This window comes from Schistocerca cancellata, chromosome 5, assembly GCF_023864275.1.
Source record: "Schistocerca cancellata isolate TAMUIC-IGC-003103 chromosome 5, iqSchCanc2.1, whole genome shotgun sequence".
NCBI classification, from domain to species: Eukaryota; Metazoa; Arthropoda; class Insecta; order Orthoptera; family Acrididae; genus Schistocerca; species Schistocerca cancellata.
In genome coordinates, this window is record NC_064630.1 from 408,632,516 (window position 1) to 408,658,693 (window position 26,178).

General features: G+C 45.1%; 1 protein-coding gene across 1 annotated transcript in view; it reads left to right on the top strand.

Annotated features, from left to right (window-relative positions):
- LOC126187979 (GON-4-like protein) overlaps window positions 1-26,178 on the top strand; it is a 191,016-nt gene that overhangs the window by 80,488 nt on the left and 84,350 nt on the right. Inside the window, exon 6 of the mRNA XM_049929378.1 lies at window positions 78-243. Within this exon, the coding sequence (XP_049785335.1) occupies window positions 78-243 (166 nt within the window). The remainder of the gene's footprint in view (window positions 1-77; window positions 244-26,178) is intronic.

Below are 26,178 nucleotides of genomic sequence, written 5' to 3' on the forward strand. Positions count from 1 at the left end.
CTGTTTTGTAAAACTCTCATCTTGGCACATTATTAAATGATCTTATGATGATTTGTTTTTTTATTTTCTGTGTATAGGAAAGTATTGGTCAGAGAACAAGATCCAAACTGTCTCTGAGTGACACACCACTCGAGGCTATAGAGCGTGCTTTTATTCCACCTGATATAACAACAGATATGTATGACTCTGAATGTGATGATGAAGATTGGAAGAATTTCCTGAAAGGTTTCACAGAGCCACTATGTAAGTAATTAAAAAAAATAGAGCATTTTGTTTGCTAGGCAATTCTAAGATGGCCCGGCAGATCATTGCCTTAAGGATCAGATTACAGACCCACAAATTCTGTTTTTGGTTCTCCATATCTCTGTGTTTTTCTTGAATTTACTGTAATTTCCACTCTGACAGAGCTTTTGTATGTGAAAAATTGCAACTAGATTTGGAGCCCACATTAAACTTTGGTTAGTTTGATAGGATTCACATTTGGGGGAAAGCAAGAACTAATCACTAAAAGACCAATGTTTGTAAAACATTCTTGTTGATGACAGTTTTACTTTATATAACATTTGATTAGTGATATCCTGCTGCAGGAACTTTTCCATAACACGAGCCGCCATATTACACTACTAGCCATTTAAATTGCTACACCAAGAAGAAATGCAGGTGATAAATGGGTATTCATTGGACAAATATGTTATTCTAGAACTGACATTTGATTACATTTTCACGCAATTTGGGCGCATAGATCCTGAGAAATCAGTACCCAGAACAACCACTCTGGCTGTATTAATGGCCTTGATACGCCTGGGCATTGAGTCAAACAGAGCTTTGATGGCATGTACAGGTACAGCTGCCCATGCAGTTTCAACACGATACCACAGTTTATCAAGAGTAGTGACTGGTGTGTTGTGATGAGCCAGTTGCTCGGCCACCATTGACCAGACATTTTCAATTGGTGAGAGATCTGGGGAATGTGCTGGCCAGGGCAGCAGTCAAACATTTTCTGTATCCAGAAAGACCCGTACAGGACCTGCAACATGTGGTCATGCATTACCCTGCTGAAATGTAGGGTTTCGCAGGGATTGAATGAAGGGTAGAGCCACGAGTGGTAACATCTGAAATGTAACATCCACTGTTCAAAGTGCCGTCAATGCGAACAAGAGGTGACCGAGACGTGTAACCAATGGCACCCCATACCATCATGCCGGGTGATACGCCAGTATGGCGATGACGAACACACGCTTCCAATGTGCATTCACTGCGATGTCACCAAACATGGATACGACCATCATGATGCTGTAAACAGAATCTGGATTCATCTGAAAAAGTGACATTTTGCCATTCATGCTCCCAGGTTCGTTGTTGAGTACACCATCTCAGGCGCTCCTGTCTGTGATGCAGTGTCAAGGGTAACTGCAGCCATGGTCTCCGAACTGATAGTCCATGCTGCTGCAAACATCATTGAACTGTTCGTGCAGATGGTTGTTGTCTTGCAAACGTCCCCATCTGTTGACTCAGGGATCGAGACGTGGCTGCACGATCCGTTACAGCCATGCGGATAAGATGCCTGTCATCTCGACTGCTAGTGATACGAGGCCATTGGGATCCAGCACGGCATTCCGTATTACCCTCCTGAACCCACCGATTCCATATTCTGCTAACAGTGATTGGATCTCAACCAACGCGAGCAGCAATGTCGCGATATGATAAACTGCAATCACGATAGACTACAATCCTACCTTTATCAAAGTCGGAAACATGATGGTACACATTTCTCCTCCTTACACGAGGCATCACAACAACGTTTCACCAGGCAACGCTGGTCAACTGCTGTTTGTGTATGAGAAATCGGTTGGAAACTTTTCTAATGTCAGCACGTTGTAGGTGTCGCCACTGGTGCCAACCTTGTGTGAGTGCTCTTTAAAGCTAATCATTTGCATATAACAGCATCTTCTTCCTGTCGGTTAAATTTCGCGTCTGTAGCACGTCATCTTCGTGATGTAGCAATTTTAATGGCCAGTAGTGTATATACCTAGAACTAATGATGCGGTCAGTTTGACCGCTATATGAAAATTATTATTTTTGTTCTCATTATCATTGTTTCAAATGTGTATTTTAGGTTTATAAAACTAAAATACGATGAATTATATAATTTTCCTTAAACTTAATATTCTTTCCATGTATTACAAACAAGAATGAGTTTTTAGAAACATTTTATCTAATTAACAAACACAGTTTTTATTCAAATTCTTTTAGTAAAGAAGCTGATGTATTTATTATGTACTCATTATTATAAAATTAATTACTGTAATATTTTAAGTAGTGCACTTATAATCATGATATCTGTATGCCAAATCCACATATCACAACATATTTGTAAAACACTGCCTGACTCTTTCTTCAGTTTATTTGCACTCACTGATGTGATTACGTATCTTTAGTAGTGTCCTTAGTTATGTCCTTTGATCAAGAACCACACACTTGCCGTTTGCACTTTTTGCTGATGTAACTTGTCTTATTCCTAAAATTCTTCATTTGCCATTGTCTTCTCATTTTATTTCTTTCCACACAGTTTCCAGATTCAGCTTCTGTTTCCCCCAAGTTACTTTTTGAGTCCGTGTACCCCATACGAAGCTCCTCCGCTAACTTCAAGATATAATTTCGATGAGTGATCTTCATCCTTCTTACTTTCTTCAAAATGATCCATGAATTGACAGCTGCCAAGTCAAGAATATTATAAAATACATGAACTGGCCATTTACGAATACGAGCTTGAACACTGTATTTTCTTGCCATTTGATCTACCACATCAACACCATATTTTGTATTACTGTAGAAACCTATTGTTTCTGGAGTGTTCTTCGGACCAGTTTGAAGTTCAACAAAGTAATATACAGAAGCACATTCTTGTTTTGTTTGCCTTGATATACAGTAAGAATGCCACTGGAATGTTTGAAGAGATCTGAGTCGTGAAGATTAGCCTTCATTGCCTTCACAGCATTAGGGATTTCTCTTCTTGATCGTCTAATTGTTCCAACAATGCTAGTACCATTAGTTCTCAATTTCTTGCCCAGTTTCAATGTTGCCAAATTTATCCGGTTTGTTTGGCATATACTGTAAGAAAGGACACCTTGTTTTACTTGGAAAAGCTGTTCATCAGCAGTCAGAGTTTCACCTGGAATATAGGTCAAATGGCAATTTTCAATGAATTTGTTCCAAACTTTTGATACTAAAGTGAATTTATCTGTCTTCAAATGTTCTGATCTTGTGTTTCTAATGTCAAAGCACAAAAGTCTTAGAATTTCTCAAAAGCAGTTTCTCCCCATAGTATCACTGAAGATAGATGGGCCCCACCTTTTTGACCACAATTCATCAAGTTCAGTACTATTGGCTCCAAAAACACCACGAGCATGGCTCCAAGAACACTACGAGCATACAATAAAGCAGTAAAAATCTCCAGTTTCTCCAAACTTACACTCCACAATTCATTTCCTAGAACACATTTTGCCTCTGTTTCTGTACAGCCTTTTATGTCTTTCAGTATTGATTCATCAATAAAAATATGCCATGCACTCACTACACTGGCTTCAGAAACATACTGCTTTGAATATTGTGTAGGTCCTGGATTTTCTCTCACAATGTTATAACCCGACAATCTGCCAGATGTGGTCTTTCCAAACTGTGCTACAGTCAACTCAGTGATGCCATCATTACCCAGAAAATATTACGTGGTCCTGGGAGGCATGTGTTGATCTATCCCTTCTGATATCTTCTTTTATGTGATACATTTTCTGCTGCTGTCAGCTCAGAGTAATTGTCCTCAAAATCCTGAATTTTATATGCAAATTGAATTTTGAACTGCAAATAATGCATTTCACAATTATTATTAACCTGACTGAACAATTATGTTTTCAGCATAATCTGAATGACTGCTTCCCGAATGATCATTTGGTTGACAGTAATCTTCATCCGCATCTTCTCTTAGGTCTTCTGCATCTAGGTCACATTCTGCTTCAGACTTATCATCCAGAATATGGTGTAAGAGTGTGAACAGATCTGCACCAGAAAGCGACAGAGATCTGCGAACCATGATTACTATGTTGCTATGACCTAATGAATGACAATATGACTGGAGACGCAGAGACAAACAATCGACAAAAGTAAATTAAAAGTGTTTCATTATTGTGCGTATTATTGCTGTTTAGAGACTAATTGTTAACAGATTTGTAGGAATACTTGTTAACAATGTCCTAACAATATCTCAAAAAATAAATATATTTAGTATGAGTGATTATGACCTTTAACATGGAAAAGTCGCTGAAGCTTGCTGCAATACGACGAAAACTGCAGTCAAAATAACATTTCGAAAACATTTTGCGGTCATTTTGAGCGCTCTGGTGGTCCTAGTCTTAAAATAAGCAAAATACATACTTACCCAAGTATAAGACCGTTGTACGTATAAGACAGCAGCCCCCCCCCTCCCCCTCCCCTCCTTCAGAAAATTTTATTTTTAAGATAGTCTGAATAACCAAAACTACAAACTGTTTTATTGCCATACACCGGGGGCGGTTACAAGGGTAGGAGCCAGAGGGTAGGGAAGGTGGTTTGGGGATTATGAAATCCATCTGTCCAATGGCCAGCTTCACACGTCTGTCCATATCAAACCCACCAACAAGCAACAGTACCTCCATTATGACAGCTGCCATCCATTCCACAACAAACGGTCCCTTTCCTACAGCCTAGGTCTTCGTGGCAAACGAATCTGCTCCAGTCCGGAATCCCTGAACCATTACACCAACAACCTGAAAACAGCTTTTGCATCCCGCAACTACCCTCCCGATCTGGTACAGAAGCAAATAACCAGAGCCACTTCCTCATCCCCTCAAACCCAGAACCTCCCACAGAAGAACCACAAAAGTGCCCCACTTGTGACAGGATACTTTCCAGGACTTGATCAGACTCTGAATGTGGCTCTCCAGCAGGGATACGACTCCCTCAAATCCTCCCCTGAAATGAGATCCATCCTTCATGACATCCTCCCCACTCCACCAAGAGTGTCTTTCTGCCGTCCACCTAACCTTCGTAACCTCTTAGTTCATCCCTATGAAATCCCCAAACCACCTTCCCTACCCTCTGGCTCCTACCGTTGTAACCACCCCCGTGTAAAACCTGTCCCATGCACCCTCCCACCACCACCTACTCCAGTCCTGTAACCCGGAAGGTGTACATGATCAAAGGCAGAGCCATGTGTGAAAGCACTCACGTGATTTACCAACTGACCTGCCTACACTGTGAAGCTTTCTATATGGGAATGACCAGCAACAAACTGTCCATTCGCATGAATGGACACAGGCAGACAGTGTTTGTTGGTAATGAGGATCACTCTATGGCTAAACATGCCTTGTTGCACGGCCAGCACATCTTGGCACAGTGTTACACCGTCCGGGTTATCTGGATACTTCCCACCTTCCCACTAACACCAACCTGTCAGAACTCCGGAGATGGGAACTTGCCCTTCAGTATATCCTCTCTTCTCGTTATCCGCCAGGCCTCAACCTCCGCTAATTGCAAGTTGCCGCCGCTCATACCTCACCTGTCTTTCAACAACATCTTTGCCTCTTTACTTCCGCCTTGACTGACTGACATCTGTGCCCAAACTCTTTGCCTTTACAAATGTCTGTCTGTGTCTGTGTATGTGCGGATATATATATATATATATATATATATATATATATATATATATATATATATGGTTATAATAGAAGGAAACATTCCACGAAGGAAAAATATATTTAAAAACAAAGATGATGTGACTTACCAAATGAAAGTGCTGGCAGGTCGACAGACACACAAACAAACACAAACATACACACAAAATCCAAGCTTTCGCAACCAACGGTTGCCTCGTCAGGAAAGAGGGAAGGAGAAGGAAAGACAAAAGGATATGGGTTTTAAGGGAGAGGGTAAGGAGTCATTCCAATCCCGGGAGCGGAAAGACTTACCTTAGGGGGAAAAAAGGACAGGTATACACTCGCACACACACACACACATATCCATCCACGCATACACAGACACAAGCAGACACTTGTCTGTGTATGCGTGGATGGATATGTGTGTGTGTGTGTGCGAGTGTATACCTGTCCTTTTTTCCCCCTAAGGTAAGTCTTTCCGCTCCCGGGATTGGAATGACTCCTTACCCTCTCCCTTAAAACCCATATCCTTTTGTCTTTCCTTCTCCTTCCCTCTTTCCTGACGAGGCAACCGTTGGTTGCGAAAGCTTGGATTTTGTGTGTATGTTTGTGTTTGTTTGTGTGTCTGTCGACCTGCCAGCACTTTCATTTGGTAAGTCACATCATCTTTGTTTTTAAATATATATATATATATATATGTATAGGGAAAAAAGGACAGGTATACGCGCGCGCGCGCCCACACACACACACACACACACACACACACACACACAGATATATATATATATATATATATAAAAAGAAAGATGATGAGACTTACCAAACAAAAGCGCTGGCAGGTCGATAGACACACAAACAAACACAAACATACACACAAAATTCAAGCTTTCGCAACCAACGGTTGCCTCATCAGGAAAGAGGGAAGGAGAAGGAAAGACAAAAGGATATGGGTTTTAAGGGAGAGGGTAAGGAGTCATTCCAATCCCGGGAGTGGAAAGACTTACCTTAGGGGGAAAAAAGGACAGGTATACACTTGCACACACACACATATCCATCCACACATACACAGACACAAACAGACATTTATAAAGGCAAATAGTTTGGGTAGAGATGTCAGTCGGGACGGAAGTACAGAGGCAAAGATGATGTTGAAAGACAGGTGAGGTATGAGCGGTGGCAGATTGAAATTAGAAATTAGCGGAGATTGAGGCCTGGCGGATAGCGAGAAGAGAGGATATGCTGAAGGGCAAGTTCCCATCTCCGGAGTTCTGACAGGTTGGTGTTAGTGGGAAGTATCCAGATAACCCGGACGGTGTAACACTGTGCCAAGATGTGCTGGCCGTGCACCAAGGCATGTTTAGCCACAGGGTGATCCTCATTACCAACAAACACTGTCTGCCTGTGTCCATTCATGCGAATGGACAGTTTGTTGCTGGTCATTCCCACATAGAACGCTTCACAGTGTAGGCAGGTCAGTTGGTAAATCACGTGGGTGCTTTCACACGTGGCTCTGCCTTTGATCGTGTACACCTTCCGGGTTACAGGACTGGAATAGGTGGTGGTGGGAGGGTGCAAGGGACAGGTTTTACACCGGGGGCGGTTACAGGGGTAGGAGCCAGAGGGTAGGGAAGGTGGTTTGGGGATTTCATAGGGATGTACTGGTTAGGTGGACGGCGGAAAGACACTCTTGGTGGAGTGGGGAGGATTTCATGAAGGATGGATCTCATTTCAGGGCAGGATTTGAGGAAGTCGTATCCCTGCTGGAGAGCCACATTCAGTATCTGATCCAGTCCCGGAAAGTATCCTGTCACAAGTGGGGCACTTTTGGGGTTCTTCTGTGGAAGGTTCCGGGTTTGAGCAGATGAGGAAGTGGCTCTGGTTATTTGCTTCTGTACCAGGTCGGGAGGGTAGTTACGGGATGCAAAAGCTGTTTTCAGGTTGTTGGTGTAATGGTTCAAGGATTCCGGACTGGAGCAGATTCGTTTGCCACGAAGACCTAGGCTGTAGGGAAGGGACCGTTTGATGTGGAATGGGTGGCAGCTGTCATAATGGAGGTACTGTTGCTTGTTGGTGGGTTTGATGTGGACGGCCGTGTGAAGCTGGCCATTGGACAGGTGGAGGTCAACGTCAAGGAAAGTGGCATGGGATTTAGAGTAGGACCAGGTGAATCTGATGGAACCAAAGGAGTTGAGGTTGGAGAGGAAATTCTGGAGTTCTTCTTCACTGTGAGTCCAGATCATGAAAATGTCATCAATAGATCTGTACCAAACTTTGGGTTGGCAGGCCTGGGTAACCAAGAAGGCTTCCTCTAAGCGACCCATGAATAGGTTGGCGTACGAGGGGGCCATCCTGGTACCCATGGCTGTTCCCTTTAATTGTTGGTATGTCTGGCCTTGAAAAGTGAAGAAGTTGTGGGTCAGGATGAAGCTGGCTAAGGTAATGAGGAAAGAGGTTTTAGGTAGGGCGGCAGGTGATTGGCGTGAAAGGAAGTGCTCCATCGCAGCGAGGTCCTGGACATGCGGAATATTTGTGTATAAGGAAGTGGCATCAATGGTTACAAGGATGGTTTCCGGGGGTAACAGACTGGGTAGGGATTCCAGGCGTTCGAGAAAGTGGTTGGTGTCTTTGATGAAGGATGGGAGACTGCATGTAATGGGTTGAAGGTGTTGATCTACGTAGGCAGAGATGCGTTCTGTGGGGGCTTGGTAACCAGCTACAATGGGACGGCCGGGATGATTGGGTTTGTGAATTTTGGGAAGAAGGTAGAAGGTAGGGGTGCGGGGTGTTGGTGGGGTCATGATGTTGATGGAGTCAGGTGAAAGGTTTTGTAGGGGGCCTAAGGTTCTGAGGATTCCTTGAAGCTCCGCCTGGACATCAGGAATGGGATTACCATGGCAAACTTTGTAAGTAGTGTTGTCTGAAAGCTGACGCAGTCCCTCAGCCACATACTCCCGACGATCAAGTACCACGGTCGTGGATCCCTTGTCCGCCGGAAGAATGACGATGGATTGGTCAGCCTTCAGATCACAGATAGCCTGGGCTTCAGCAGTGGTGATGTTGGGAGTAGGATTAAGGTTTTTTAAGAAGGATTGAGAGGCAAGGCTGGAAGTCATATTCATACTATTATATATAGTTATAATAGAAGGAAACATTCCACGAAGGAAAAATATACCTAAAAACAAAGATGATGTGACTTACCAAATGAAAGTGCTGGTAGGTCGACAGACACACAAACGAACACAAACATACACATACATACAAATTTTGTGTGTATGTTTGTGTTCGTTTGTGTGTCTGTCGACCTGCCAGCACTTTCATTTGGTAAGTCACATCATCTTTGTTTTTAGGTATATATATATATATCTGTGTGTGTGTGTGTGTGTGTGTGTGTGTGTGTGTGTGTACCTGTCCTTTTTTCCCCCTAAGGTAAGTCTTTCCGCTCCCGGGATTGGAATGACTCCTTACCCTCTCCCTTAAAACCCACATCCTTTCCCTCTCCTTCCCTCTTTCCTGATGAAGCAACCGTTGGTTGCGAAAGCTTGAATTTTGTGTGTATGTATGTGTTTGTTTGTGTGTCTATCGACCTGCCAGCGCTTTTGTTTGGTAAGTCGCATCATCCCCTAAACTTTTTCATTGACAACGTAATTTTTTTATGATGTTGAGAACTTGGAAGAGTGCCAAAGATTTATTTCAGGGATGTTAATTTTTTTATTTCATTTTTTGTGTATTAATGGCAATATGAACGATACCAGTACAGTTTTTGGTGGGAAAAGCGGTGTCATTGACTGGAGGGTTGATTGGACTCACCTGTTTCATCTGAGGTGTATTATTGGTCAATTGAAGTGCACGGTACCATTTTCTTTTATTGTTCAGGAGTTGATGGAAGTTGATGGGAATCGCATGCTTCATTTGAGGTGATGTAAATTGAAGTGTTCGATACCACATTCTTTTGTATGTTTGGGTGTTTGTCGGTATCACCTGCTTCATTTGAGCTGGAGTCAACTGAAGAGTCCGATATCATTTTTTTGTAGTTCGACATGTTGATGTCGTCATGGCTAAAAGCAGACGGGTAGTATCCCATATTTCAGTAATAAGCTGCATTATATCCAGTGTCGGAGTACCCTCAAACTTTTTTTCGGAGAAAAACCACTGCTTGCATCCAAACATCTCGTCTGACAGCTTCACTTATTAGTTGCAGAAACTCAGAACATATTGTGAGCTCACACATAATGAGATATCTTAAACATAATGATCTCAATGCCAACCAGCATGTATTCCGAAAACAGTGATCGTGTGAAACCCAACTTGCACTGACACGACTCTCTGAAAGCTTTGGATCAAGGCAACCAGATAGACATTGTGTTCCTTGATTTCTGAAAAGCATTTGACTCAGCACTGCAGCTTCAATTATTGTCAAAAGTACAATCATATGGTGTGTCAGGTGAAATTGTGACTGGATTGAGGACTTCTTCCCATGCTCCATACATGACTGGAACAGGAAGAAACCCTAATAACTGTTACAGTCGGACATATCCTCCACCACACACTTCAAGGTGGTTTGCAAAATATATATGTAGATTAATTGTATACGACAAGTAACTGACACACCTTCTTTCATTCCCATCATACCTCATAGTGAGCATTGACAACATTGCTGTGTAAAACATGCCAAGTACACCACTGGCTCCTGTATAGGCTTATACTCTTCAATATTTATCCAATTTTAAAGTTAGTTCCATTCTGATTGCAAATGGATTCAGGTAAATGGTAAGATGTCCATAAAATGCAAAGGTACGCGACACATTCCCACGGTTGGCAGCGCAACTAAATTTGTTGTCCACTCGTCATTCCTCTCACTACCACATTCATTGTGGTTCTCAGCCAGACTGGTGTCACTCCCCCCTCTCCAGCCCTCTCACCCTCTCCGGCCCTCTCACCCTCTCCGGCCCTCTCACCCTCTCCGGCCCTCTCACCCTCTCCGGCCCTCTCACCCTCTCCGGCCCTCTCACCCTCTCCGGCCCTCTCACCCTCTCCGGCCCTCTCACCCTCTCCGGCCCTCTCACCCTCTCCGGCCCTCTCACCCTCTCCGTCCCTCTCACCCTCTCCGGCCCTCTCACCCTCTCCGGCCCTCGCCACCCTTCTCCGGCCCTCGCCACCCCTCTCCGGCCCTCGCCACCCCTCTCCGGCCCTCGCCACCCCTCTCCGGCCCTCGCCACCCCTCTCCGGCCCTCGCCACCCCTCTCCGGCCCTCGCCACCCCTCTCCGGCCCTCGCCACCCCTCTCCGGCCCTCGCCACCCCTCTCCGGCCCTCGCCACCCCTCTCCGGCCCTCGCCACCCCTCTCCGGCCCTCGCCACCCCTCTCCGGCCCTCGCCACCCCTCTCCGGCCCTCGCCACCCCTCTCCGGACCTCGCCACCCCTCTCCGGACCTCGCCACCCCTCTCCGGACCTCGCCACCCCTCTCCGGACCTCGCCACCCCTCTCCGGCCCTCGCCACCCCTCTCCGGCCCTCGCCACCCCTCGCCACCCCTCTCCGGCCCTCGCCGGCCCTCTCCGGCCCTCGCCGGCCCTCTCCGGCCCTCGCCGGCCCTCTCCGGCCCTCTCCGGCCCTCGCCGGCCCTCTCCGGCCCTCTCCGGCCCTCGCCGGCCCTCTCCGGCCCTCTCCGGCCCTCGCCGGCCCTCTCCGGCCCTCTCCGGCCCTCGCCACCCCCCCCTCTCCGGCCCTCGCCACCCCCCCTCTCCGGCCCTCGCCACCCCCCCTCTCCGGCCCTCGCCACCCCCCCTCTCCGGCCCTCGCCACCCCCCCTCTCCGGCCCTCGCCACCCCCCCTCTCCGGCCCTCGCCACCCCCCCTCTCCGGCCCTCGCCACCCCCCCTCTCCGGCCCTCGCCACCCCCCCTCTCCGGCCCTCGCCACCCCCCCTCTCCGGCCCTCGCCACCCCCCCTCTCCGGCCCTCGCCACCCCCCCTCTCCGGCCCTCGCCACCCCCCCTCTCCGGCCCTCGCCACCCCCCCTCTCCGGCCCTCGCCACCCCCCCTCTCCGGCCCTCGCCACCCCCCCTCTCCGGCCCTCGCCACCCCCCCTCTCCGGCCCTCGCCACCCCCCCTCTCCGGCCCTCGCCACCCCCCCTCTCCGGCCCTCGCCACCCCCCCTCTCCGGCCCTCGCCACCCCCCCTCTCCGGCCCTCGCCACCCCCCCTCTCCGGCCCTCGCCACCCCCCCTCTCCGGCCCTCGCCACCCCCCCTCTCCGGCCCTCGCCACCCCCCCCTCTCCGGCCCTCGCCACCCCCCCTCTCCGGCCCTCGCCACCCCCCCTCTCCGGCCCTCGCCACCCCCCCTCTCCGGCCCTCGCCACCCCCCCTGTACGGCCCTCGCCACCCCCCCTCTACGGCCCTCGCCACCCCCCCTCTACGGCCCTCGCCACCCCCCCTCTACGGCCCTCGCCACCCCCCCTCTACGGCCCTCGCCACCCCCCCTCTCCGGCCCTCGCCACCCCCCCTCTCCGGCCCTCGCCACCCCCCCTCTCCGGCCCTCGCCACCCCCCCTCTCCGGCCCTCGCCACCCCCCCTCTCCGGCCCTCGCCACCCCCCCTCTCCGGCCCTCGCCACCCCCCCTCTCCGGCCCTCGCCACCCCCCCTCTCCGGCCCTCGCCACCCCCCCTCTCCGGCCCTCGCCACCCCCCCTCTCCGGCCCTCGCCACCCCCCCTCTCCGGCCCTCGCCACCCCCCCTCTCCGGCCCTCGCCACCCCCCCTCTCCGGCCCTCGCCACCCCCCCTCTCCGGCCCTCGCCACCCCCCCTCTCCGGCCCTCGCCACCCCCCCTCTCCGGCCCTCGCCACCCCCCCTCTCCGGCCCTCGCCACCCCCCCTCTCCGGCCCTCGCCACCCCCCCTCTCCGGCCCTCGCCACCCCCCCTCTCCGGCCCCCGACCCCCCTCTCAGGCCCCCGCCCCCCCATCTCCGGCCCCCGCAACCCCCTCTCCGGCCCCCGCCCCCCCTCTCTCCGGCCCCCGCCCCCCCTCTCTCCGGCCCCCGCCCCCCCTCTCTCCGGCCCCCGCCCCCCTCTCTCCGGCCCCCGCCCCCCTCTCTCTCTGTCTCCAGCCCTCTCTCTCCCCCCTCTCATCCAACTCTTCCAAATTTTTGAAAGTTAATCTGCATGTGACCTCAATTGCCAAAGCTTCACTTTCTAAATGTAATAGGTGCCTTATATTAATCTTTTATGCGACATAGAAAGTTCAGTCTGTGAATGTAAACTACTCTGTATTTTTTTAATGACAAAACTGGGAGAAACCTCAACTCATAATCTGCTAATTACAGTATTTCTTATTGAATGCATCGCTGTAACCTGCTGTTATTATAATGTTCTGCTTTCCATTTCAAAATTCATGTATAATCCCACTATTTAAAGACTGTCTTTTGAAATGTAGCCACAGAATTTTTTTCAGTATTTAAAATTGATATGTAGCAACTTATCTATGTGAGGAGTCCGTGTGTTACTAAAGCCATTAACTTCTGTTGGCGCATTGATGCCATTCCCATAGAGGTTGTTTTAGTATGTATCTTCCCCTCGTCCATTTTGATTGCCCATTTTGATTGTGGAAAGATTTGGGAAAGATGAAAATGAAATGTTAGTGATAAGATTATACAGTGGGATATAAGTGAGTTCAGTATAGGCACTTGTGCTTGAATTTTTGTAGATTATATGTACCACTCCTTGCTTCTTCCAATTGACAAGCATATGTTAGTGCAAGTTCATCACATTGTTCTTTCCATGTGTCCCCTGATGAAACAAAAGACTCTCAATAACCTCATTATGTATTGTCTCCACCTATTCCTGCATGGTGAAGATTTTGGTGAGCACAATGTTTGTGGGAGATCTGCTTTTTTCTAGACGTCAAGGAATTTCACCTGTTGCTTTCAGAAGATTTGAGTTTTCTGAACAAGGAGCAGAATACACACTTAATCTCTACAATGGACTTGGTATTCTCTATAGATCTTTCCTTACCCTTTCAGGCATTGCTCAGTGGGGAATTTGTTGGCAATGTGCAGGTGTGACCACTAATTCATCTTGCTGCACTTGTCAGTAGAAGTAGTCTCTGAAATTTTGCTGTCAGTACTGGTAGTGTGCAGTACCCACACATTAGATTTTTTATGCTTTTCCTGTGTTATGGAAATGTTGCATGATGATAAATTGATTATAATTTAATACCTGTACTAATATTCCGGTATCGGAAAGCTCTTGGTAGAATATTAATAATGGAATGGAGGGGGAAAGGGACAAACTCTTCCAATAGCTATGGTGCTGAATTGTTGATAGGCTTATAAACAAGATTGAGCATGTAACTAGCTTGCAAATGAATCCTCCTCCTCCTCCTCCTCCTCTCTCTCTCTCTCTCTCTCTCTCTCTCTCTCTCTCTCTCTCTCTCTCTCTCTCTCTCTCTCCCCCCCCAATGGTCATATAGTCACTTGTAACATTAGTAACAGCTGATTATCAGACAGTTGTGAAATAACCTGCTGATGACATCACAATCTTCACAAACAGTGACACTGTGTTTAAGCAAACATTACTTTATCTTTGGAGTCTTTAGAACTCTACAGCTATTTACAAGTGAAACAATTGGAGAAGTGTTGGAACCAGTCACAAATTCATCAAGTGTTTGTTTATCCCTAACTGGTTTTGGATGTAAACAAATCTTCAGAAGGGTAGCATATAGAGATTATCCCACTCATGATGAGCACTAGCAAAAGTGTTATAAAAATGTTGACAAAAGAGAATACAAAACCAAATTTGTACATGAAATATCTTCATGGTTGAGGTATGAAGGTACATTGCAAGAGGCATCCCCCACTTGTATATGAGATCTGTTCAGAAAATTCCAGAACTTTGCCCATAAAACTGTTTTACCTTTTACTTATTGTGCATGGTCTCTCCTCTGCAACTCGTACGCCACTCCCAATGCCATTTCCATTTCTGGGAGCAGTCTTGGTTCACCTCTTCCTGGATCACACAAGGGGCCATGTGCAAATTTTCTTCTCTCTCTTCTATCATTGTGAAATTTCATCCTTCCAACAAGGTTTTCAACTTTGGAAATAAAAAAAGTCTGCATGGTCCAGATCTGGAGAGTACATAGGTTGAGGCAGCACAGTGAGTTCATTTTTTGTATAGTAGTCATGCACCAACAGAGATGAATGTGTGGGTGCATTATCGTGATGCAAGAACCAGGAATTGTCTCGCCACATTTCAGGCCATTTTCTTCTCACATTTTCTAGCAGGCATTGCAACATATCCTGGTTGTACCATCTATTAACAGTTTGCCCCTGAGGCATGAATTCATGATGAACTAATCCTTCAAAGTCAAAGAAAACTATCAGCATGGCTTTGACATTTGATCTGATATGAAGAGCTTTTTTGGTCTTGGAGAACCTTCCCTGACACATTGTGAAGATTGAACCTCAGTCTCAACATCGTAACTGTAGACCCACATCTCATCACCAGTTGTTCTCATTTGTACGCACCAAAAGCTATTCACACATTGTGAGGCGAAGGTCTTTTAGGTCCTGACTCTTGAGCCATGGGATGAATTTGGCAGCAACATGTGTTCTGAGATGCTGTCTCAGGATTTCAACTGAAATGTTACATTCTTCTGCAATCTCTTTGACAGTCTGTCTTCCCCCAGGGGGCTTGCCACTCTTGCTTGGCTACCACGTAGCCCCAGCCTTTGCAGCATCTTTTCCTTTCTGTGCTGCATGTCTATCCTTTTGCTATTATTTTTCCCCTCTCTTGAGGAACATGTCTGGGATGTTTTTGGGTATGTGTCCTGTATTTTCAGTAGCCTGGCATCAGAACAGCCCCTCCACTCTCTCTCTCTCTCTCTCTCTCTCTCTCTCTCTCTCTCTCTCTCTCTGTTCCACTTTTCCTATCCTTCCTCTGCTTTGATGTTTCAGATTCCTCTCTTTCTTCCTCCTCCTTCTGAAGGCTGGCCCATGCATCTGACATATAATAGGTGACTGATGACGCGTAATTCCCAGGCCCGGGTCAGCAGGTAGGGTTCGCACGTACCCTCCCTGGTACAGGCCAGGCCCAATGAGTGGTGATTGCCTGAGCTGTTACCTTCCCAAATTATCAGTTGGTATCTCTGTCAGGTGTTTGGGAAGTGTGGAAATCATGTGGGATATTCTCACAATGAGCCAAATATCATCTTCACAATCTAAGTCTGCTAAACATAACTAAATTAGGCTAACGAATCAAAGATCCTGCCAGCTGCACCTCAGTTCCTCATGGTTTCGCATACTGAAACAGTCAGTCCTCTGCTACAGTTAATCCGTTTACTATACAGCAAGATGTTGATGCAGTTGCCAGTTCTGTGAAATCCTGTTGTCATTTATGCAATGCCACTTTGCTTTTGGAGACTACTTGTGATTTTCAGGCGCAACAACTGCTTGCAGCTTCACTATTCCGTGGCTATTCTGTTAGTGTTGAGGCCCATTGAATGCTGAATTCTTTGCATGGTGTTATTTACAGTAGGATGCTCGGTGGTCTGACCGAGGCAGAAATCCAAACTTAGCTCTCTGATCAGGGCATCACTGCAGTCCATCGGGTGATGAAAAATGCAGATGCATTTTTAGAGCCCACATGCACTCTTTTTCTGGAGCTTAATAGAGTAGTGCTTCTATTCAAGATCAAAGCAGGCTATGAAGTTATCACAGTCTGATTGTACATTCCGGACCCTAAGCGTTGCTACCAGTGCCACTGTTACAACCACACTCGAATGTCCTGCTGACATCCGGCCGATGTGTAACCTGTGGTAGAGATGCTCATGAGGACGATTGTCTGCCTCTTTCTCCCCACTGTATCAATTACAATGGGACCATTCAGTCTTCTTCTGAGATTGTCCCATTTATCTCTAGATAAGTGGACCGTCCAGGAGATCCGGGTGAAGGAAAAAGTGCTTTACCCTGTTGCTCATAAGTTGTTGGATAGTCAGAAACCCTATGTTTTACCATCCGGCACTTACAGTACCATTCTTCCTACATCTCGCTCCATGGGGGACATGGTCACACAGACATGTGACTTCAAATTCAGCATCACAGTTGTAAAATTGCCCAGTGTCACGATAGCATCCCTGTCTCCTTCTCATCCAGATGTGCAACAAGGCACTAAATCTTCACCTCATGCGGTGAAATTACCTGCTACACAACCAGCAGGCTGGAAAGGACAGAAGGAATACTCCCGAGAAGGCTTTTTACATCCCCCCAGCCAACAAACATCTGAATCAACTTCTGCTAACTGCAGAGGCACCAAGAAATCGAACAAAGGCAAACAGACTAATGGTCTTCTCTTCCTTTGCTGACTCACTGTCACCACATGATATTCTCACCTGACCGATGTCTGTGTCACCTGTGTGCACCATCAACCGTTTATCTGCCCTGGACTTTGCAGATTGACTGAGGAAGATTGCTGACACCTCTGTAGATCTCATGGAGCAGAATCCTCCAACCTCTGCACCCTTTAACAGAATGTTTGAAGGCTGGCACTCGGCAACCGCCAAGATGACACGCCTTGGTTTTTTCCTGCCTCCCCTTTCCTCACCTTGACTCTCCTCCAATGGAACATTCACGGCTTTAGATCCAACAAGGATGACTTATGGCTGCTCTTTGAATTGACTCCAGGAAACAAAACTGTGTCCTCATGACTGCTTTGACCTCTCACATTTCATTCCAGTCTGTTTTGAGTTTCTGTTGAAGACGGCATTCCCTCTCATGAGGGGTAGTCGTGCTGCTCTCCTGGGATGACATTCGTAGTCACACTGTCTCCCTGAACATCTGGCTGCGAGCTGTTGTTGTTCCCTGCTTCACCTTTTCCATTTGTACCGTTTACATACCTCCATCATTCGGTGTGTCTGGGCACACTTCCTCACCCCTTTTTGCTGCTTGGGGACTTCATTGCCACCATTCCCTGTGGGGCTCTTCCAAAACCTGTCTGAGAGGCACCCTCTTGGCTGACCTTCTCAATCAATTCAGTCCAATCCTATCTGCCTTACCACTGGAGCATCCATGTTCCTTTCAGTCTCCACACACTCCTATTCTCATTTGGACATCTCATTCTGAACTGCCCAGCTTGCCTGTCGTCTGAAGTGGTCCATTCTCTCTGACACATACTGAAGCGACCATTTCCTGTGTGCTATTCATTTGTTGGTTCCTACCCCACCTATGTGCAAACACAAATGGCAGCTTTCTAAGGCCGATCAGAGGCTTTCTTCCCCCCTGGTGACCTTTTCACCAGTTGTGATGACTGCCTCACCAACATTATCCTTAATGCTGAAGAATGTTCTTTAACAGTTCCATTCCCTCTTCCAGCGTCTGGGCCAACTTCCGACAGCTCTCTGGGACTAAGGTCCATTCCCCATTTCCCAACTGACCATAGCAGATGATTTCACAATGGACCCTTTTGCTATTTGCAACACCTTGGGCTGCTATTTTGTAGAGATTTCGAGCTCCATCCACTATCATCCAACCTTCCTCCATCGGAAACGAGTGGAGGTGGTTTGGATAATACTCTTCTATTCTCAGAATTGTGAGTGCTACACTGCCACTTTTACTATCATGCCGATTCCCTGTCCCAGTGCTGGACGAATTCACATTCAGATGTTGCAGAACCTATCCCTTGCGGGCAAGTACTTCCTCCTTTCCTTGGTGGACTGAGGCATGCCACGATGCAATTTGCATGCAGAGACATGCTCTCCACTGTTTTAACAGTCATTCTACAATGGCAAACTGTAGGAGAATATGCTTGCCCACGAGAGAGAGATTCTGCAACATCTAAATGTGAACTCGCCCCGCCCTGGGGCATGGAATTGGGATGAAGTGAGTGCATGATCTAGTTCCCTCGTAGTGAAAGCACCATCTGGGTAGAAGGCATGTTTCCCAGATGCTGACGTGAAGCCACTGTCATACCCATACCTTAGCCTGGTACGGACAAACAACTTCCTTCTAGCTACCACCCCACTTCTCTCACCAGCTGTGTTTGCAAGGTGATGGAATGTATGATTCATGCCCAGCTAGTATGGTGGCTTGAGTAAACTTAGTAACCACTACATAATGTGGATTCTGCAGTTGACCATCTTGTCACTTTGTCAGCCCATGTCATGAATGATTTTCTGCAGAAATACCAAACTAACCATGTTTTTCGATTTGGAGAAAGCCTACGACACTTGCTGGATGGCAGGTATCTTCTGTACTCTCTACACGTGGTGCTTCCGAGGCCACATGCCCCATTTCCTTTAGGATTTTTTAAAAGACTGTGTTTGCAACGTATATGTGTGCTCTGCCTTGTTGGACACCTTTATCCAGGAAAAAAAGGTGTGCCTCAAGAGTTCCGTCCTTTTTGCTATCTCCATTAAGCTCCCACCGGGCATCTTCAGCTCCCTTTTCATAGACGATTTTGCCATCTATCCCAGTTCTCCACAGACTTGTCTCCTAGAGCGGCACCTTCAGCGATGTCTTGATCGTCTTTCCTTGTGGAGCATCGGCAATGGTTTTCACTTTTCCACTGACAAAACCATTTGTCTGAATATCTGTTGGCACAATGGGTTTCTTCCACCATCTTTACATCTTGGTCCTGTCCCTCTTCTGTTTGTTGAAACTACAAATTTCGTGGGGTTCATGCTTGATAGGAAGCTTTCTTGGTCCTTCCACGTGTCTTACCTGCCCGCCCACTGTACACAGTCCCTCAATGTCCTACATGTGCTCAGCAGTACGTCCTGGGGACCAGATCGGACCACCCTCTTCCATTTGTACCAGCCCTTGCTTGCTCGAAACTAGACTGTGAGTGTTTTGTTTAAGCATCTACACATCCATCCAGCTTATGTCATCTCAATACAATCCACCATCATGGCATCTGTTTGGCCACTGGAGCCTTTTACACAAGACCAGTTGAGCGTCTATAAGCAGAAGTTGGTGAACTACCACTGTCATACAGCCATGATTTTCTCCTCAGCAGATACACATGCCATTTGTGTGGCCCCACTGGCCACCCACCCTATGTCTCCTCATTTAATCACTCCTTTGGTCGCCAGTATGAGTATGTCCCTCTTTTCTGTTACCTCCTGGAGTTAGCTTTTGGCTATTGCTTCAGCAGCTTAACTTCCTGCTACCTGCCAATTTCCCAATCGGTGTCAACCCTTCATCACCTTGGTTTCATGTGGTGACCTGTGTTCTCCTTGGACTTCATTCACTACCTAAGGACACTACTTCAGAGTCGTTCTATCGCCATAAGTATCTCGACCTTTGCATGTAACTTTGAAATAGTACCTTTGTGTAGACTTATGGCTCTCGGACAGACTGTGGTGTTGAGTGTGCCTTTGTCATTGGCATCAATGATTTTCAGTATCGTTTTCCAGAACACTGTTCAGTATTTATAGCGGAGCTGTTCGCCCTGTATCAGGCAACACAGTACATCCGGCGACAGAGGCTTTTCAACTGTGTCTTTTGCTCCAACTCCCTGTGCCATTCAGAGCCTCTGTGTGCTGTATACCATCCATCCCTTAGTGCAACAAGTCCAGGAAAGCTTTCGCTTGCTCCCTCTTCATGGAGCCACTGTGATGTTTATGTGGGTCCCTAGTCGTGTCAGTCTTACTGGAAACGAGGCCACTGATGCTGCTGCCAAGGTTGCAGTCCTTGTACCTTAGCTCACTAGTCCTTCCATTCCCTCCAGTGATTCTGTGTTGCTGTCTGTCAGCAGGTGGTGTCATCTTGGCATTGCCATTGGTCTTCCCTTCGTGGAAACAAGCTCTTGGGGAATAAAACCACTTCCAACGGCTTGGCCAAAGTCCTCTCGGCCATCTTGCTGCTAGGAGATCATTTTAGCTAGCTTGCATATTGGGCACTGTCTTTTTAGCCTTGCCATCTGTTACATGGTGATCCTCCTCCACTTTGTGCTCATTGTCTTCAACTTTTGACAGTTCACCATTTCCTGATGGAATGCCCTTTTTTTAACCACTTACATTTTAATTTATGTTTTCCTTCTGAGTTATTGGCTGTTTCAGCTGACTAGGTGCAAGCTGTTGACCACGTTTTGCTTTTTATCCATCATAGCAATATGGTGAAGGACATTTAATCTTTAGTTCAGGACCTCTGTTGTCTGTATGGTGTATTTTATGCCCTTTTCACCAAGAGAAAGTCCCTGTTTTGAGCTGTCTTTCCTTCTGTCTATTGGGCTTAATGTGTAGTCACTTTTAACTCCATTTTTGTCTTCAGGTTCTATGGTTCTGATATGGATGCCTCTGATCTTACTTGGTTTTTTAAATCTGAAATGATACAAACAAACAAACAAAACAAAACAAAACAAAACAGTCAGTCTTCAGTTGGCATGCACAATTTCGTTGACATTCCTGACATGAGTGTCGTCGGTAGATGTGGAAGGGTGTCCTGAAAGAGGGTGATCCTTAACTTTCGTTCAGTCTTTTTTTTAAACCATGTAAACCATTCATAACACCAAATTCAGCTTAAGCACTCATCACCATAGGCTTCCTGCATCATTTGGTGAGTCTCTGTAATGGTTTTCTTGAGTTTCTTTCAAATTAAATCAGATGCATTGCCCTTCTAACTGTGTCATCTCAGAATTCGCAAACTGTGCGACACAATGTTCTACTCAATACAGCACTTAACAATAACAGACATACAACAATGAAACTTCCAGCAGTTCCACATTAAACACAGGTGTGTGCAGGGATGCCAAATGCTTTTCGCTCAACACACCATTGGCGCAAAATTGCGAAACTTCCAAAATTTTTTGAGCAGATCTTGTACACTGCTTAACACAGTGCTGCACGTTTGTGAATGTTGCTGCCAAAGTGTTGTGTGTGAATTCCTGGATTTCCCAGTGGATGTTCTCGTGTAACTTGTCAAATGAGGCAACAGTGAGGTTCTGTGAGCTGTGTGTAAGTCTTGTGTTTCAGTGTAGTATCGCTTACTTTGTGGTGTTCCATGTGACTTCCTTTTTCTGTTGCTATTTGATTATGATGGTGTGTATGTATTCTGTGAAAGAGCATGTGTTCCTTGTGAAACAGTATTGGGTAAGTGGTGCCTTTAAGACATGTCACGGACAGTTTTTGGAGTATTTTGGTGATCAACATAAACCGCTAAACTCTGCATTCACGACTTGGTGACGAAGCTGGAGACAAAGGAAAACATTTTTCCACGACAGAGGATTATGGCCCCTTCACATACATGCAGCATCCTTCTGAAATGTCTCTATAGGTGGGTGGAGGTCATTTCCAGCACCTTGTAACATGCCTTCATTTTACAACCATGAAGGTATGTCATACAGAAATTTGGTGCTCTGTCCTCTTTTATTAAGATTTTTATAACACTTTTCTCAGGACCACATATAGAACATCTGTTATTTCATATGCAATATACACTAATTATGGGTTAGTGAACTGTTCACCTGAAGAATGCAAATGTCGAACATTAATCAAACAGTGGACAATTCAGGATGGAATGTAGCAATATTATGAAAAGAAAAGTTGCTACTCACCATATAGCGGAGATGCTGAGAAAAGGTATTCTTATACCACAGAATTATGCTGCTTGCCTTATTATTGCAAAAAACAGTTAGACAAATTAAAAAATTAGTAATTTATTATGAATATTCTAAGAGCCATACCAGGGAACTGACTGGTTCTAAGTGCTAATATGACAAATTTTGTTTCATGTGCCATTAATACTGAGGTTATATTTTATTTGTGATAGTACAAGTAGAGAAATACAACAGTAATGTTGTAACTAGTAGAACTGTAATAAAAAATTCTCATATCTTTTTAATATTTTGCAAGAAAATAAAAAAATTAAATTCAAGAGGAAAATCTCTCCAATTGACTTCTATTTCTTGCACAATGCCATTCTTGGGATCAGATGTCGAAGGTTTACTGTAGAACTTCCTGTGATTTGAGGAAGAAATTGCAGCATTGTCAAAACATCTTTCTGTTTTGCAGCTGATAAACATGGCTAGTCTTCCAGATGAAGTACGGCATGATATATATCAGCCATTGTCTTTCGTCTTTTGAATATTTCGACCTTTTCCTTTCTTCTGTTTCAAAGTAAGAATTTTTAATAGCTATTTAAGACTGATGAGTATGAGACACGTTGATTTGCATTTGGAGATATTACATACTTGCATTGGCAAAAATATTTCAATGGCGTCTTTAAAATCAGCAAAGTTATTTATATACATTCTGATTTCATCTGTGGCTGTTTGCTGATGACGCTGTGGTTTACATGAAGGTGATATTGTTGAATGACTAGGAGGATACAAAAATCAAACACTGGAAAATCCAGGATGGAATGTAACAATGTTTTGAAAAGGAAAGTTGCTACTCACCATATAGCGGAGATGATGAGTCACAGATAGGCACAACAAAAAGACTATCTCTCTCTCTCTCTCTCTCTCTCTCTCTCTCTCTCTCTCACACACACACACACACACACACACACACACACTACTTACACATACATGATTGCAGCCCAGTGTGTGGCTTCAGCTGTCAGAGGCTGCAGTCGTGTGTGTGTGTGTGTGTGTGTGTGTTTTCGAAAAAGGCCTTGGTTGGCCGAAAGCTTATATTGTGACAGTCCTTTTGTTGTGCCTATCTGCTACTCAGCATCTCCGCCATATAGTGAGTAGCAACTTTCCTTTTCATAATATTATATGAGGATACAAGATGCTTTAGACAAAATTTCTAGTTGGTGTTGAATGACAAGGTGAACAGGCAAAACAGTCATGAAATGTTTGAATTCAGCATCAGTAATGTGCTACTTGATACAGTCTTAAATATCTAGGTATGATGTTGCAAAGTGATATGAAATTGAACAAGCATCTGAGGATTTCAGTGGGGAAGGCGAATGGTTGACTTCAGTTTATTGGGAGAGTTTTAGGAAAGTGAGGTTCATCTATAAAGGAGACTGCATATAGAACACCAGTGCAACTCATTCTTGAATACTGCTTGAGTGTTTGAATCCCCACCAGGTAGAACTGAAGGAAGACGTTGAAGTAGTCAAGGAGGCGACCAAGAGATTTGTCACTATAAGTTCAGTCAGCATGCAAGCATTACAAAGATGCCTTGTGAACTCAAGTGAGAATCCCGGGGGGGGTGATGATGATGATCTTTTCAAGCAACGCTACTGACAAAATTTAGAGAACCAGCATTTGAAGCTGACTGCAGAATGATCCTGCTGCTGCCAACATACATTTCATGTAAGGACCACGAACATAAGATAAGAGAAGTTAGTGTTCTTACAGAGGCATAAAGACAATAATTTTTCCCCTTATTCTATTTGTGATTGGAACAGCAAGGGACATTACTAGTAGCAGTACAGCCAGTGGTGACCAGTTATCATGTGCTAATGTGCTGCAGCATAATGTAAATCTTACACTAAAATTACACCATTTCTCTTCAAATGCGAACCAAAATTGCACTAAAATTTCCCCACTTCTCTTCAAATGCATGCTATTACACAAATAAAATGGATGAAAACTTTGTTGTAGTGCTCTCTCCATGATAATTAGACGTCAGTGCTAAGTGCTGAAATGATTGTCAGCTGCACTACAGTCAACTCAGACAAGGGACACAGCTGTCTTTTTTTTGACTGGGCATTGTCTGACGCAACATCATCCCTGCTGGTACTTTGAGTGCGAGATTGCTTGCAGCACCAGACCAACATTTTTCTTTGAAATTCCTTGCAACATAATGTGCAGGCATAGAGTATAAGGGTTTTTCGAGGAGTGTTTTCAGTAATGGCTTCGTGGGCTGTCTGGTAATTTGTTGACCCGGTTTTGATTACTGATGCTACCAACATTTTTGTTTTATTCCTCACAATTTTAAACAATTAATTACAATTTTTAAATATATTTAAACAATTTGATTTAAATACATGAAATTAGTATATTCCGTTAGTTATGATTACTGCCCTTGTAAGTCAAAAGCCTATATATAATTATAAAAAAAAGGCGAGTATATGAGCAAATTTAGTAGGGAAGTTTTTTTTTTTTTTTCAAGTTGAGCACCACAGAAATGAATTTATTAAAAGAAGGTGGCATTTTCCAATTTTGCCGTCTTAATTTTGTTTGTTCATGACTAGTTTCAACCTTTGTGAATGTCAAGCTGCCAAACCAACAAGACAGCATTTGTGAACCAAAACGAGTAGAAAACACAAATTTCAAGACACTGATATTTCAATATATAAGACATAGTTTTCTATTGTAGAACCACAAAATCACTTTAGAATGGCCTAGTAAGCTGAAACTAACTGTGAACAAGTAAAATTAATGCAGCTAATGTGGAAAATGCCACCTTGTTTTAGTAAGAAAGTGTTTTCTGTTGATGATCTACTAAAGAGGCCATTTTCTGGAAGATATTAGGAGGAGAAAGTGAGATTTAAAGAGTTAGGTAGATCTTCTCCAAATGTAAATCTAACGACAGGAGAGTGTGGGACAAAGTTCACCAATTCGACTCAAGCTATGTGAAAAAAAGTTGGTAGATGCTCCTTTCAAGTTCCTAGGATGTTTCTAATGAAAACTGTAGGAAAAGGTAAAATGCCCTCTAAAGATTTACAAATAAAGTATGAGGAAATTTTGAGAGGGAGAACTCAGAACAGCATGATAGCTGAGTGGTTATGAGCAGAGATTGACAATTTGGTGGCTGGGCTTCAATTCCGTCTGGTTCCAAGTCTTTTTTTCTTTTTCTTTCATTTTATTTTAGTCCATGCAATGTTAAATGGTTAATTATAAAATTTAAATATATTTAAACAGTTCAGTTTATATGTGTAAAATTAATATATTCAATTTAATTGTGAGTAATTGTAAGTCAAAAGGCTATAGGCCACCACATTACAGCACACACAGGTAAAATTTAGCACAAGCCACCACTGGGTACAACATACTTTCCAGCATGATTTGCAGTGTGTGTATGCAGTAGATGTAGATGGAATTGGTTCATAGCTTTACTTGACTTAACACTCAGGCATAAATAAATAAATAAATTGTGCAGAGAAAGGCCTTACTTACCTTTCTTTGTTTCTCTATAATTGCAAAATTTCTGTCGCACCTTAAAAACTGTAGTCACTCCAACACTTGTATGTTCTCTCTTCACACCATCCTAAATTAAAGGGAGGTGACTTTGGTGCATGACACGTGGATCTCCAGAGGGAAGCACTGCTTGACACGAAGCCCAAGGCTAATCTAACAATGAATAACTGAAACATTCTCTTCATGATTTAACACTTGGATAAAGAAATGCCAAAGAGCTCTGAGAACACAGTACCACTGAAATCACGTTTTGTGAAGAAATGGCACTTATAATATTTTATATTTCCACTCTTCATGTGATGAAATTGTGGCTGATTGAAGTGTTTTTTTCCTTATTTTTATATAATTTGATCCAATTTTTGTCATTGAACTGTTATAAATCTTTAGCAGATTTCTGTCATGGGTTCAGATTGTGAT